General features: G+C 38.5%; 1 protein-coding gene across 1 annotated transcript in view; it reads left to right on the forward strand.

Annotated features, from left to right (window-relative positions):
• PCNX2 (pecanex 2) overlaps positions 1-14,268 on the forward strand; it is a 200,369-nt gene that overhangs the window by 134,916 nt on the left and 51,185 nt on the right. Inside the window, exon 24 of the mRNA XM_067536007.1 lies at positions 14,074-14,132. Within this exon, the coding sequence (XP_067392108.1) occupies positions 14,074-14,132 (59 nt within the window). The remainder of the gene's footprint in view (positions 1-14,073; positions 14,133-14,268) is intronic.

Consider the following 14,268-nt stretch of genomic DNA (forward strand, 5'->3'; position numbering starts at 1 on the left):
AAACTTGGATGCCTAATGTTAGGCATCTAAATCCATGTTTTGGTTCCTGAATAATTAGACTGATTTTGAAAGATACTGAGCACCTACAATCTCCCACTAAAGTCAGTGGGAGCTGCAAGTGCTCGTTGTCTCTGTAAATCAAGCCACTTATTTAGGCACCTAACATTTGGCTCCCAGATTTGAAAATCTTGGTGTGGGCATTTTAATATTTAATCCAGTGCTGTTTCTCTCTCATTCAAAATAAATAATCAACACACATATTCTAGTTTTGAAGATGCACACAAAATTTAGGTTCTTTGTGAAAGCTGTGGAGGAGGAGGGGAAGGTTGGCTTTGAGCAACATGAACATCTGTCATTAAATTTTCAGTCTAGCCCTTGATAATTTGACTGAGTGCTTGCCTCATTCTTTCTTTCTCATGTATTTGAAACACATGTTTCTGTTTGTCATTAATTTCTGTTTTCATCTTAGTTATTGCTTTTGCCTCCTTAGTTCATTTTCCCCCTTACTTCTTGTAAGTGTTAGTGTTATGCATATCCTTGTTCTGTGATATTTTATATTTCCGAGCAAATGACTCTGTCTTCTTAATTCACCTTTGCTGTCAGTCTGGCTTCCATTGAGTTTATGTCATAAGTATTCCAACTAAAATTGTTGGGAGTGCTCATGGACTAAAGCAATACTCTTTGTGAACAAGCAAGGCAGAATTAGACCCTTAATGACCCTCACTCATCCATAAGTCCTTTTACTCATTACACAAATGGCAGTACATATTTTCTCTGAAGCATCCTGCATTCTTTTAGTGCCCGTCTGTAGTTCTTTCTTTGCTTACTAATTAAACCCATGTGTTGCATATACTAATGCTATGTATCCAAAGGGTCAGATCCTTAGCCAGTCTATATTCTCATAGTTCCACTGAAGTCAATGGAGCTGAGACAGTTTATGCATGCTGGGGATCTGTCCTATTATTTCTCTGTTTGTCATTCAAAATTGTAAAGCTTTTTGTCTTTTCTCTTAAAGTTGTTCATTTTTTGAAGACTGCATTCTTTCGCCAGATTTGCTATTTGTTATGCACTAGAAAATGTAGTATGGTTCCTTGCTTCCCTCTCACCTTTATTCAGTATGGAAGTGAAAAAGCAGTCTTGCAGAAGGTTCTGATAGCCATCCAAGTGAAATAAACATTTGCCTGAATGTGTGGTACCCTGCAAAAATTATATATAATCACCTTATGTGCATCTGTATTTATTTTGTCATTTGCACTTCTGGCTCTGATTCCACTTTTCTTCACTTTCATTTCAATCTTTTATTGTTTTCATGACTAGCTGAGCTTTCTAAGCAGAGAGAGAGTTTGAATTAGAAGTTCCCGAGGACCTTAAAGCAACATTGTTAGAATAAAATTGGGTGCAATGTTATATTTAAGGTAGAGTAGGAGTCAATACTGGGATGAGGATAACCAGAAAGTGTCAAACCAGTAAGACCTGATCCTGCAAAACATGACTTACACGAGCAGTCCTTCCTCACAAATTGTCCAATTGTAGTCAGTGAGACTAATCTAAATTCTTAAAACAACGAGAGTTCTGTGGCACTTTAAAGACTAACACATTTATTTGAGCATAAGCTTTCGTGGGCATAAACCGACTTTGTCAGGTGTATCAGGCTACCCCCCTGGAACTTACTAAATTCTTAAGCTTCTTGGTAGGAAAATATCTGTTGTAGTAGATACTATGGATTGCTCCATGAAAGGGTCTGTCTAATGCAGAGAAACAGTTAAAAAATCAAATGGATTGCTTTTTGATGCATTAGGATAGAAAACCTTATAAAGATATTAGAACAATAGGCCCAGCAAGTTGAATTGGACTGGAACATTGTTCTAGCGCCTCCTAAAACCCTTCTTAGGGTGTGTAGAAGAGAGCAAACCATAGGCTAAGTTTTCATAAATGGATAGCTAAAATTTGTTAAGAGGTAAATGTGTAAGTACATAAGCACATGTTGTAGGAATTGGCATGCCATAGCTAGATATAGAGTTAGTTGAGGAAGAATCATTGTGTCCAATAGTTTTTGTAAAGTACAGTCATAGGTGCATATGTGTAAAGCTTTGGGTACTGTTATGTTGATGATGCATTAGGATGGGTAGAAGGGGGATGATGAGGCCACCAGTCTGGGTAGCAAGTAACTTCTCCAACTCTTCAGTGGAGTGCAGTTTGACTCTCTCTTAACTCTGCTCCTTTGGATATATGCAGGAGCTTCTTTATAGCATGTCCTGCATTTCCACTATCTTCTAATCCTTCCTTTTCTGCTTAGACAGGAAAAGCAGCATAATCTGGAGCTGGCAGTGCAGGACACGGAATGAAGGCAATCATTTGTTTTTTAAATTGGGATGGAGGAACATAACTGGGTAAAGAAGTATTAAGGGAGCTCTGTACCACTTTTTTTCCATCAGCTGTGCCAGTAAGAAAAACCTAAAAGTATTAGCACGTTCTTTGGGGCAGGGACTAGGTTTGCTTTTGTGTGCCCATGTGTGTCTGCACAGCACTTAGCACATCGTGCGGAGTATCAGGAACAGAATGTGATAGTTGTTTATAATAAAAATAAAATATATGTGCTCACTATATACAACATTTAATAATCATTCCAGTCCATCATAGAGATCAATTAGTCTAAAAAACCTTCAAAGAGGTAAACAAGAAAAAAATAGGAGGATGATGGGAAAGGGCAAATTATCATACTACTATTTTGTTTATAACTTTGTGAACTCGTAGACAGCACTGCATTTGGCGGGGGATACACAAAAGCACAAAGATGTCTCATTGCTTGCTAGTTAGTTGACCCATGGGAGTCAAAAGCTGAAAAATTTTCTGTTTTCTCTTTTAAAAAAACCCAAAACAACGAGGCTTGATACAAAACCCAGCTCTAGCCTGTGTTCCAGTCCCAGTTTAAAGAGTCCTGTTTTACTCTTTATTTTCACAGCTGTTCAGATGGTTAAACCATATATGTCAGGGGGAGTGAAAAGGAAATAGCAGTAAATCTCATTTAATATTTAGGCACTTAAAAGCTTCAACTATCTGTTAAAAAACTGCCCTTTTATTCCATTTTTTCCTGTTTTAAAAATACTTTGTCATACTGCAGCTCTTAAAGTCCCCCTCCTCCCTTCCAAGTATCTAATTTTATATCTTGGATATAGGAATGGACAGAATAGTGCTGTAAGTTTACTTTTCTTCCCCAGTGGTTCTAATTGTTCATCACTTAGAGCAGCCTAGTAAAGATGTTTGCTGCTACAGCTCTGATGCATTCCAGCAAGCAAACTGCCACCAGGAATTTTGGGATTTCACTGACAAGTCTCTCTCTTGTCTCTCTCTCCCCTTCCTTCCTGTTTCTATTATTTCTCAGTCATCTGTCTCAGTTTCTATTTTGGGTATGACACAGCTTGCATTTGCTTTGGGGGTCTCCAGTGAATTGGTGCATGGTGTAACTAAATCAGTTAAGTGTCTCTAAAGAGGTTATGATTAAATTGCCAGTTATCTTAGAATTGTCTTTTCAGCCTCCTTTTCAGCATTGATGTACTGAGAATCTTGTAAAATGTCTCCTTTTTCTCCAGATTTTCAAGTGTATCACAGTGTTTATTGTTCCAGTCACTGTGGTCTGGAAAATAGCCACCTTGAAATGTTAATATTGCTGGGAAAGGAGGGATAAGAAGCCCTGCACTGCATATATACTGAAGTCAGCCTTTCCTTTTTCTAGTGGAATACAGATAAAGTGCAGAGGAGAAGCATTTGCCAGTGTAGACATATCTAGAATTTACCTAGATCATGTATGAGTGGGGCAGTAGGACTAAGATGTGCCCTTTTAGCTCTTTCTCTATCTCTGAAATAATCATCCCTTCCCCTCCAAAAGCACATACCATGACATCTCATGTTCTTCCTGCTTGTCAATGAGCCTGCCTATCTCTCCTCTCCCATTCTCTGGACTGGGACACACTCCCACCCATATCTCTATCCATAATTCTTGTTTGTAAGTCACACATGGCAATTTATATTTTTCCTTTCAGATACGTTTAAAATGCAGGAAGATGTCAAAAGTCTTCTGTTGCTTTGTTCTGCAGTCCTCTGTATCTGACATTCCTCCTCTTGTTCTTAAACCCTGACAATAATGTGGTTTTCATAGGAACTATCATAGCAGATACTGTCTAGTTCAGTAGTCTGTGACTGACCTTGATAGTACTAGATGTTTTAGAGGAAAGTGCAAGAAACTCTGTAGTGGACATTGATGGAATAATCTGCCCATAAGGGAAGTTTTTGCCTAACCCTCATGAGTGAGAGGTTGGCTCAAGCATATCCCTTCTAAAGTTGTGTTATGTTCTGTGTAATGTAATTGTAGGTGTTCGCATTACTCATAGAATTTTTTTTTTAAATCCTGCTAAGCTCTTGGCCTCAAAGATCAGTTGTGGCAGAGAGTTCCACGGTTAATTGCATTGTGTTTAAAAAAAAATTCCTTTTATCGGATTTATATTTGCTGCCTTGCAGTTTCATTAAATGTCCTTGTGCTTGTATTGTGAGAGAAGGTAAATGGGAGCCCTTGATCTAACTTCTTAATACTATTCATTAGTTTGTATTTCTCTATCATGTATCTCCGATTAAGCTCCACTCTAAACTACTGGGAAACAGTCCCATTCTTTTCAGTCTCTCCTCATTCTGAAGCCTCTCTGAACCAGCTCCGTTTCTATGAGAATGGATGAACAGAAGCTGGCACATTATTCCAGACCAAGGAGTACCATGGAATAAATATCATGACATTATAATAGTTTCAGTATTATTTCTTTCCCCTCTTTCTGTACATCTAACATTTCTGTTTGCTTTTTTGACTATTATTGGAAGTTTTCATTGAGTTGGCTGCAGTGACCCTCAAATCTTTTTCTTTAAATAGCTACAGTTAATTCACAACTGAGCAATATGGGCAAATTTTTCAAAAGCCAGTAAAAGAAAAAAGACGTCTTTAAGAGGGAAGATTTATTTAAAAAAAAACACCCCAAAAAACAAAAACAAAAAAACCCAAATAGAGGTAATTAAACAAATGTACCACTAGTTTGAATTTTCAGGGTAGTGCATTTAATACAAAGTGGTCACCTAGGCCAGTTCTAAAGCTGGCTGAAATCAATGGGCGTCTTTCCATTGGCTTCAATGGGCATTGGGTCAGATCACTGGGAATGCAACCATTGTACCCAGGAAACTCTGCTCCTGATCTCACTAGCCTTCTGTGTGTACAACTCCTGCAAACTGCCCACCTGGCCTGAGACCACACACAGCAACCCAGCCAATGGTGGAGGATTGGGGGAGAATAGGGACAGCAGCATCTGCCAGCCACATATTCTCCTCTCTTGTGTGTATTTCCAGATCTGGGGGGGCTCTATCCTGGGAAGCAGTGACTGAAAATTAGTTGAGGGTGGATAATCAGCTGAACATGAGCTCCCAATGCAATGAAATGGCCAAAAGGACTAATGAAATCTTTGGATGAATAAATAAGGAAATCTTGAGAAGGAGTAGAGAGGGTATTTTGCATCTGTATTTGGCACTGGTGTGACTGCTTCTGAAATATTCCAGTTCTGGTGTCCACAATTCAGAAAGGATGTTGATAAATTGGAGAGAGTTCAGAGAAGAGCCACAAGAATGATTAAAGGGCTAGAAAACATGCCGTATAATGATATACTCAAGGAGCTCAATCTGTGTAGTTTAACAGAGAGAATGTTAAGGGGTGACTTGATTACAGTCTATAAATATCAATACAGGGACCAAATATTTAATAATGGGCTCTTTAGTCTAGCAGAGAAAGGTATAACATGATCCAATGGCTAAAAGTTGAAGCTAGACAAGTTCAAACTAGAAATAAGGCGTATATTTTAACAGTGAGAATAATTAACCTTTAGAACAATTTACCACAGGTCATGGTGAATTCTCCATCACTGACAATTTTTAAATCAAGAGTGGATGTTTTTCTGAAATATCTGCTCTAGGAATTATTTTGGTGAAGTTCTATGACCTTTGTTATACAGGAGATCAGACTAGATGATCACTGTCCCCTTCTGGCCTTGGAATCTATGAATCTTTAAACCTCCAGGTATATATGTACCTTTTTCCTTTGATAACACAAATAGAGGGACTGAGATCCAGATCTCCTCATATGAAAATCACAGTTCTATGACACCCCTCGAGCTAATCCCCATATCTCACAATCATAGTTCTTTCAAGCCGCTCCAACTTATTCCTCTACCATTCAATACAGCACCTAACACAATGAATGACTCTGGAGTGCATACAGATAATTGTTGGTGGCTATTGCCAGCTCCAGAGGGTCAGAGTTAAGGTTATGTGGGTAGGATAGAGCATTTTGGTCATAATTTGGTAGTGACTTCCTGACTTACAGCAATGCAAATGCAGGAATATTAGTGTATGTTTTTTTAAAAAGACAGAAAATGGTTTTCCTCCATGATTACTTTTATTTATTTTCTTGTAACTAGAAAACATTGATGCTCTCATCAGTTATGATCTTTGGTAAAAATCTGCTACTGTATGTTGGAACTGTGGGTCTGTAAAAATATTTAATGAGAAACACCGTGTCTTAAGATGCATGTGTACCAGTCTGAAAGTATCAGTGTAGAGATGGCAAAAGTTTACAAAGGAATAAGAAATATATTAGTTTGTGCTTCAGAAGGTATGTAAAAGTCTGGGTGGGGGAAAATAGGAACATTTGCCAAGTGGATAAAACTGGCATAAAAATAAGTGGTTTTGAAGCTTCTAGAAAGTTTTTACAATCAATGGAGAGTACAAAAAAACCAAAGTTATATTTTAAATATTGGACAGCATCCCTTTAACTGGTAACGTATTTTTTCTCAAATTTTGCCAATAAAATAAATTAAGGCTAATTGAACAGGTGCCATATGTGTGGAAATTAATTGGGAATTCATCCCAGATTCTGTGCTCAGTACTTTCCTGCTGCGTTAGATACATTCACAACTCCAGTTCATTGAATCATTCTTAAGAAGATAGAGTAGGATAAAGACAGAAGGGAGGCATCAGAGAGAGAAGATATGCAGAGGCCAAGCAAAAACACAAACATAAAGACCAAAAATTCAAACAAGAAAAACAAAGAAGAAAAGAGAGCAAACAAAAAGGAAAAGTCATGCAGTGAAACATAAGCTGAGTGGGGAAAGAAGACTTGAAGAAGAGCTCTGTGTAAGCTCAAAAGCTTGTGTCTCTCACCAACGGAAGTTGGTCCAATAAAAGATATTACCTCAGCCATCTTGTCTTTCTGGGGAAAGAAGATACAGGTTCATAATTAAGAACACAACATAAAAACAAATATGTGAAGAAGGATAGAAAAGTCTCACTTCTCTTCCTTTTTGTTACTGTAAGAAATTAACAGTTATATAGACATAGTCTCCCAGACAATTTTCCAAGTTTTGGTCCTCTTAGCGTTCATCCTTAAGAGACAACCTATAGCAACTCTAGTGGGCAACCAAGCTTTAACCTCAGTGGTACCATCTATGAAGCTTTTCTTGGAATGTGACAGGAGTTTTGCTATGTACAGAAGTCTCTCTTTTAAAATGTTCTCCTGTTGCCCAGATAATGGAGTCAGAAGAGCTCCTTTTGAAATGGAAAGGCTATCTCTTGATTACTTTTTCCCTTTACTTGTAACTAGAAAATACTTAAGATCCCAATTTGCTACTATATGTTGAAACAGTGGGTACGTACAAATATTTGGAGAGAAACATTCTTGTGCTAGTGAGAGATGTTTTTGAGAGATATTCTGAGAGGATACCACTTTAAATATGATGCAATCAGGTGATTATTACAATGGTATTTGACATGAGTTCAGAATTATACATCCTATAAAACATGAAATTATGATGGAATATACAGAACTGGAGAACTAAAACCTACCTACTTTTTTCATCCTTTTTGAAAGCAGATTGGTGGAGAATAAATATAAGATTAATAAATATAAAACACCACTTCTGATTTAACAGACTAGTGATTGTAGAAACCATGTTCTACAGGAACATGAGGCTTGAGAAGAGCTGAAGGTTTTATATAGTTCAAATTAAACAAAATTTCACACTGCTTAAAAAAAAGCCCTGATTCTTAGACCTGAGAAAATGATCTGTAATGAATGATTAAAAAGTCTAAATAAGAAGCAGGAACTCTCATTTTCCTCTCCATCTCTCCAGCCTGATTTACGGTAGTCAAATCTTCCTACAGTTCACATTTTAATTTAATGGAAATCTTCAGCAGTGTTGCCTTTTTCTATAACTTTAGAAAGCCTCCAGGAGCAGCTTTCCTCTAATCCTTTACTGTACTGATAGTGCTACTACTATTGATGTGTGATAGTTTGAGAAGCAGAATGTTTGTTTACACATTATTATATGGAATTCAGGGGCAATCTGAGTGTAATGGTAGGGAAAAATAAGACTCAAATCCAGAAAAGAGGAGAGAGAAAATATTTGTTTTAATTCTTAAGAGATTCTTTGTTATGCTGGGTGTTTCAATCTAGAGCATTGCTTGCATACAGATGGTCAGAAAACCTGGGATGCTTATATGTAAAGGGGCTTTCAGAATTTGTTACTATAATTGCTATGTAATCATTCTGCATTTTACATTAAAGTGCTTTAAAACTACTAGGGCATACTCATACTTCCAGCGAATCCCATCACCTCTGCCTCCTGGCATTCTTTACATCTCCAGAGGTGCCTATTTATTCTGCCACTGGAGAACTTTCATTTTCCTCCCCATCTCTCCAGCCTGGTCTACTTTTTTTTTATTTTACTTTAAACTTCCCCGTCATAATGCCAGCAGCATAATGCTTCCATGTGGGAAAAGTAGGGTTTCAGACACTCCATGCAGCTGCATTATAGTGCTATTTCGCTCTTCATGGCTGGTTATTAGGCTTCTTGGAAATTAGACCCAGATCCACCAAAAATTTGAACTTTCCCCAGAAAGACTTTTTCCCACTCACATACCCAATGGGCTATTGTCTTTGTACCTCTTCTTCCAAAGTGAAGGATCCCTTTTATTTTGGAAATCAGATCTTAAGGATCCAAAGGCTCTTCCTTAATCTGCTTCTTGGGGTGAAATCCAGCAGCAGCAAGGCTGAAAGAGCAGATATGGCTTCACTTCCTCCACATTTGGAAAGGGGCACAGGAAGCAGCTTTCCCTGAAGCTGACTGATTCCTCACTAAGACACATCTCTCACACATACTATCCAAATCTCTCTCTCTCAATCCTCCCTTTATTTTACCTTCTTAATTGTTATTTTTAGGGGAAGTGGAAGAGAGGGTGGCTATGGAGAGAAACTATTTCTAGGTTGGAAAACAAAACAATAGATTTGTGGGAGGAAAATATTGGTAGTAACCCCATTATAATAAGAAAAGAAAGCATGGGTATAATGGTCTACGTAGTACCATAATACTAGGCTCCTTGCCCAGCCCAGCTTGGCTCAGTTCAGGCACTGGATAAAATAACAGGAGGTAGTGAGATATTTCAGTAACTAAGTAAGGTGTTGGCTTTAAAATTAGACTACTGAAGAGATTCAGACATAGCCACTTGCTCTTCAGAGCAAGTGCCCTAGGACCTTCACTCTGTGTAGAATAATGCAATTCAGGAAGAAATCCAATTACTAAGCTAATTATCACCTTGGCTGAGTGGCAGGGACTAATTTTAAAGTAAGAAACCACTGAAGGAAAGCCCAAATTGCCCAGCAGTCCCATAAGTCCATTTTTTTAAAAGAGATCCTAGCTGGCAGCAAAAAGCCCATGGGTAAATGTGCAGCTGAGTTTGGTTATTAGATGCAGTATATTATAATTCAATATTTTGCAGATTCCTGTAGCTTTTAAGAAGCTACAGTCAGCTTCACTTACCATAATTGTGGAATATTTTAAAATCCAAAATCAACTCTGTGGATGAATTATTTCAGCTCCCCTGAATTTTAGTATAGAAGTCATTTAGACATATTTTGATTTTCAACCACTGTCTACTATATTTTGCCCTGGATTTTCACAAGAAATTAAAATTATGTCTTAAAAGTATCAGGATGAAGACCTGGATTTTTCCTTTATTATTATGAAAACTACTACTCTTTATCCTCTGTCATCTTGAACCGCCCTATTTTCACAGCTCAAGTGATCTAGAGTTCACTTGGAATGTGAGTTTCAAGCTACAGCACAGATCTTTTTGCCGTGAAAACTGCTTCATTTGAGTATAGAAATTCCTTTCCTTCTCACCATCCAATCTTCTTCCCATTTCTCAATATGCCAAAGCACTTCTATTTTCCATAATTGTTTCATGCATCTCAATGACCCAGCAAAAACAACGAGAGTCCTGTAACACCTTAGAGACTTACAAATTCCTGCAGGCATAAGCTTTCATGGGCTGCAACCCACTTTGTCAGATGCAATGACCCAGGAACATCTTGATGCCAATGGGCAGAATCCACAGGGAGGATGTGTAGAGTTTTACAGGAACTGCTGGGTGAGATGTAGGCAAATTAAATTCACCAAATTGTGGTGGCATGTAAGATCTCTACTAAGAGCAAGTTGCCCACTGGTCATCATAACTATTGCAAGATGTTTGTATTGGAAGTAGTTTAAGAGACAATGAACATATGAGGTTCCAAAATTTCAAAGTAAAGCTCGTCACTTGAGTCAATTAGCATATAGAACAATGAATATCCATGGAGACAGATTATGTTTACTGTCTGGGCCAGGTGTAGGCCTGAGAATTTACAAAATCAAAGGAATCCCAAGATAAGTCTCTGAAGAGGGGATGTCATGGGGCAAGAGACAATAGTCTGTAATTGCATAAAAAAGGAGGAGAGGGGACAAGATTTTATCCTTCACCTAAGAGACAAACTAACAGCAACATGTCTTGTCTCATGAAAAAGGGTTCACAGCCTGCCTCCCTGGAAGAAGCACTGGTGAGCAATATTTTGTTAGATGTGAGATGTGACTATCCTGTTAATTAAGTCTAGACTCTAAAATGTGTGTTTATAATTTTATTCTATAGGTAAGCATTTGTTTCCAATACTTCTAGTTGGTATCACATGAATTCCTATACTTTGTTAAATACGTTTTTGCTTGTTGTTTCTATAAACATTTAATCGTGGGTTAAATGGAGCAATGATCTGAGGTGGAACTGGTTAACTGAGGTGCGCTGTTCCTTTGGGAGCAGCAAATCTGTGAATACTGGGAGTGTCCAGTGAAAAAGTGACTGGTCACTCCAGGCAGGACGCTCGGAGGGCTCAAGGCTTGGAGTGTGCCAATCACTAGCCTGTAGAGAGACAGTGGGCTTGTGTAGGCCTAGAGGGGAGGGCTTGTGTTGCCCATGGCCAGCGAAGTTGGGGAGGTAAAGACAAGGCTTCCTCATGCGAAGGGCAGGTGTAGTAAGGTGCTTCACGGCCCTGGGTACTCCTGGGAAGCATCATAATCTCTCACTCCTGATTGGCCAGAGCAGCCTCTTGAGCAGAATGATTGCCACTTATATAAATTCTAATTTTCTGAGAGATGCTGGATTTTTATGCCTAGAGCTTATCAGATAAGTGTCCGGTTGGTATCAGAGGTTCTGCTTTGCTTTGTGTATCAGATGCCTTAAAAATCCACAAGATCAAGCTCTTGCCTGCGAAGATGTCCCCAGATTTGTAAATACCAGCAGCAAATATAGCAATGACTTGTATCTGCTGCTGCCCTGTTGACTTCAAAAGGGCTAAAAGTCAGCAAAGAATGTGATAATCTTCTATTTAAAACTTAAAATATACCCAGTCTGTAACTGACTCTGTTGTCCGGCTAGAATGGCAAATTGTTCAAGTTCCATAACCTGGTCCTTTTGCTCTATCTTTAAATCACTAGGGCAGGCATCGCAGGTGAAGGGCCTATTTCCTAAGACAGAAGAACTCTAGCAACCTTATTTGCATTTAAAATAATTCTTCATATTTGGAATTGCCTTATAAAGCCATCTCTGCTTGTAACCAAGCTGTTACATTTTCTGTTGCATTCGGATTAAAGACTGTAGTTACAATACAACAAGCCAACTGGAAATAGAAGGCATAGAGATAAATAATGTCTGATAAATTGTTAATGTATGCAGATAATATTCTAATACTAATTAAGGCCCATATTTTATCCTACAATTATTTCCTGTAGAGCAGAGTAAAAAACCTGCTTCTTTTGAGCAAAAATCAGTGACAGGTGGGGAGTTATGGCAGAGCAGTAGCAACCCTCCTGTGCAAATTTCTTATTGTTGACTTTCTGTTCAGTTTTGTAATGTACACAGGGCTGGAGGATGGAGGAAATGGCCAGCAAGTTTCTTTTTGACATTAGGAAAGTCACTGGGATTTTATGCGGCAAGTTGATACGGGAAGTGTCAGCACTGACTTATGCTAACTCCGGTTCTGAAGCTTCAGAAGTCCTGACTGGAATGTGTGTGTCGTAGACAGAGAGAAGAGACATACTGCCAGGGGATAGGGACAAAGGAAGGACTTAAGGAGTAAACAGGAGGGCATGGGCTCTCAAAGTAATAGCAATTACTCATGGATCTTGGGACATCTGCAGGTTACCAGAATCATGCCCCCGCTTGCTCTGCCATTGGACAAACCTCACACCATGACCACACGATGAAGCAGGCACTAGCCCCCTCCTCTCCTGTTTACAGGAGAACGTGATATGGGATCCAAAATCCAAGCCAGACAATGTCTGACACATTTAAGAATTAAGCCATATCTCTGGATAGATAATAAATCCAGAGAAACCTGAAGTTTTATCCCTTTCAGAAATGTTGCCTTCTTCTCATTACTGTTTTGGAAATGGAATACACAATAGTCACACGAACTTGTAAAATGTCTTGGGGTTAGATTAAATCATAGGCTTTTAAACAAGGGGATAATTACTGTGTGGTGATTTTTAAAAAGTACTGAGCACAAAAAAAATGCAGAAATAAATATATCTTTGAGTCAGAATACTCTTACAATGATTTCAGTCACCAAATTAAATTATATTTCATATATGCTGCCATTACAAATCTAAAAACTATATTTTGAAAATTTTCAGAAGATATTTTCTATGTATATAGATGGGAAGGATGCCCAAATGGAAATAAGTTATTTGGGCCTTTAATAATTAGGAGTCATGGTGCTACACCAGTGGAACTACCAGTATGTCTTCATGGTGGTACAAGAAAGGAAGAACAGGGTCTGGGCTGGGAACAGAACTGGGAAGGATAAACTCCAAGGATGAGGTGCTGCGCACTGTGTCTCAGTCCAGAGGGAGTTGGCTAACATGGCTTTAAGCCACCATTATGCCTACCTACTCTTGGGCTGGGGGCACTTGTGTAAATTATGTCAGTCTCTCCAGGCTATCTATGGCCTGCAGTATTGTTCAAAATCTCTATAGCGCTCTGTGCTGCAACCCCACTCTGACACACCACTCCCATCCCTGGGGGCTTGCTAGGGGGCTTTGGAGGAGAGCCTGTGGTTGTCTTCCTCAGTTCCTATGTCCTGGGAATTTACCCATGAGCCTCAGAACTAACTACAGAACTCATTTATTTGACTTGCCATTCCCTCAAGTTAAAAAAAATCCTAGAATTTAATCCAGCTGTTTCTCATAAGGGCTGGGAATGAAGGGAGAGAGAAATGGTTATACTTGTAAATACTTGGGAGGTACTTGGCTATTATGGCAATGGAGATCATATAAGTATTTAGATATGTTTGTTATTACAAATGCTATCTTTCAGCCTGATTCAGCTACCCTTACTAGTACCTTGCTACATTAATGACCCCATTGGAGTAAGGTGAATAAGGGTGACAGAGACATACCTTTTGGTTGTAAATGCTCATAAACTGATTGCATGATTTGTGTTAGAAAAAGAAATACTTCATAGTAATAGTATGTTAATATTTAGAGTAAGCCAATTAAAAGGTTAGGAATATGACCAATGTGATTGTACAAACACATAGGAAGTGTGGGGAAAAATGTTCAAGAGGGGAAAAAAGGAAGTCCTGTTTAAAAAGGGAATTGGCTATGGAATGTATCTCTCTATTTTCAGCACAAAAAGAGTGGACCATTCCAATACAAGACTGGCAATTCAGATTGAAAAGGACCCAGGTATGGCATGAGATTCTTTCTTATATGACTTAGAAAATGTGACTGATTTATTGTATTGTGGCTTGCCTGTACATGTACAGTAAAATAGATGCAAAGTGTTTAAGCATTGAGTGAATAAAGCAAATAATTTAAAATA

This window comes from Emydura macquarii, unplaced genomic scaffold, assembly GCF_026122565.2.
Source record: "Emydura macquarii macquarii isolate MOO-44397 ecotype Brisbane River unplaced genomic scaffold, CSIRO-AGI_Emac_v2 contig_3517, whole genome shotgun sequence".
NCBI classification, from domain to species: domain Eukaryota; kingdom Metazoa; phylum Chordata; order Testudines; family Chelidae; genus Emydura; species Emydura macquarii.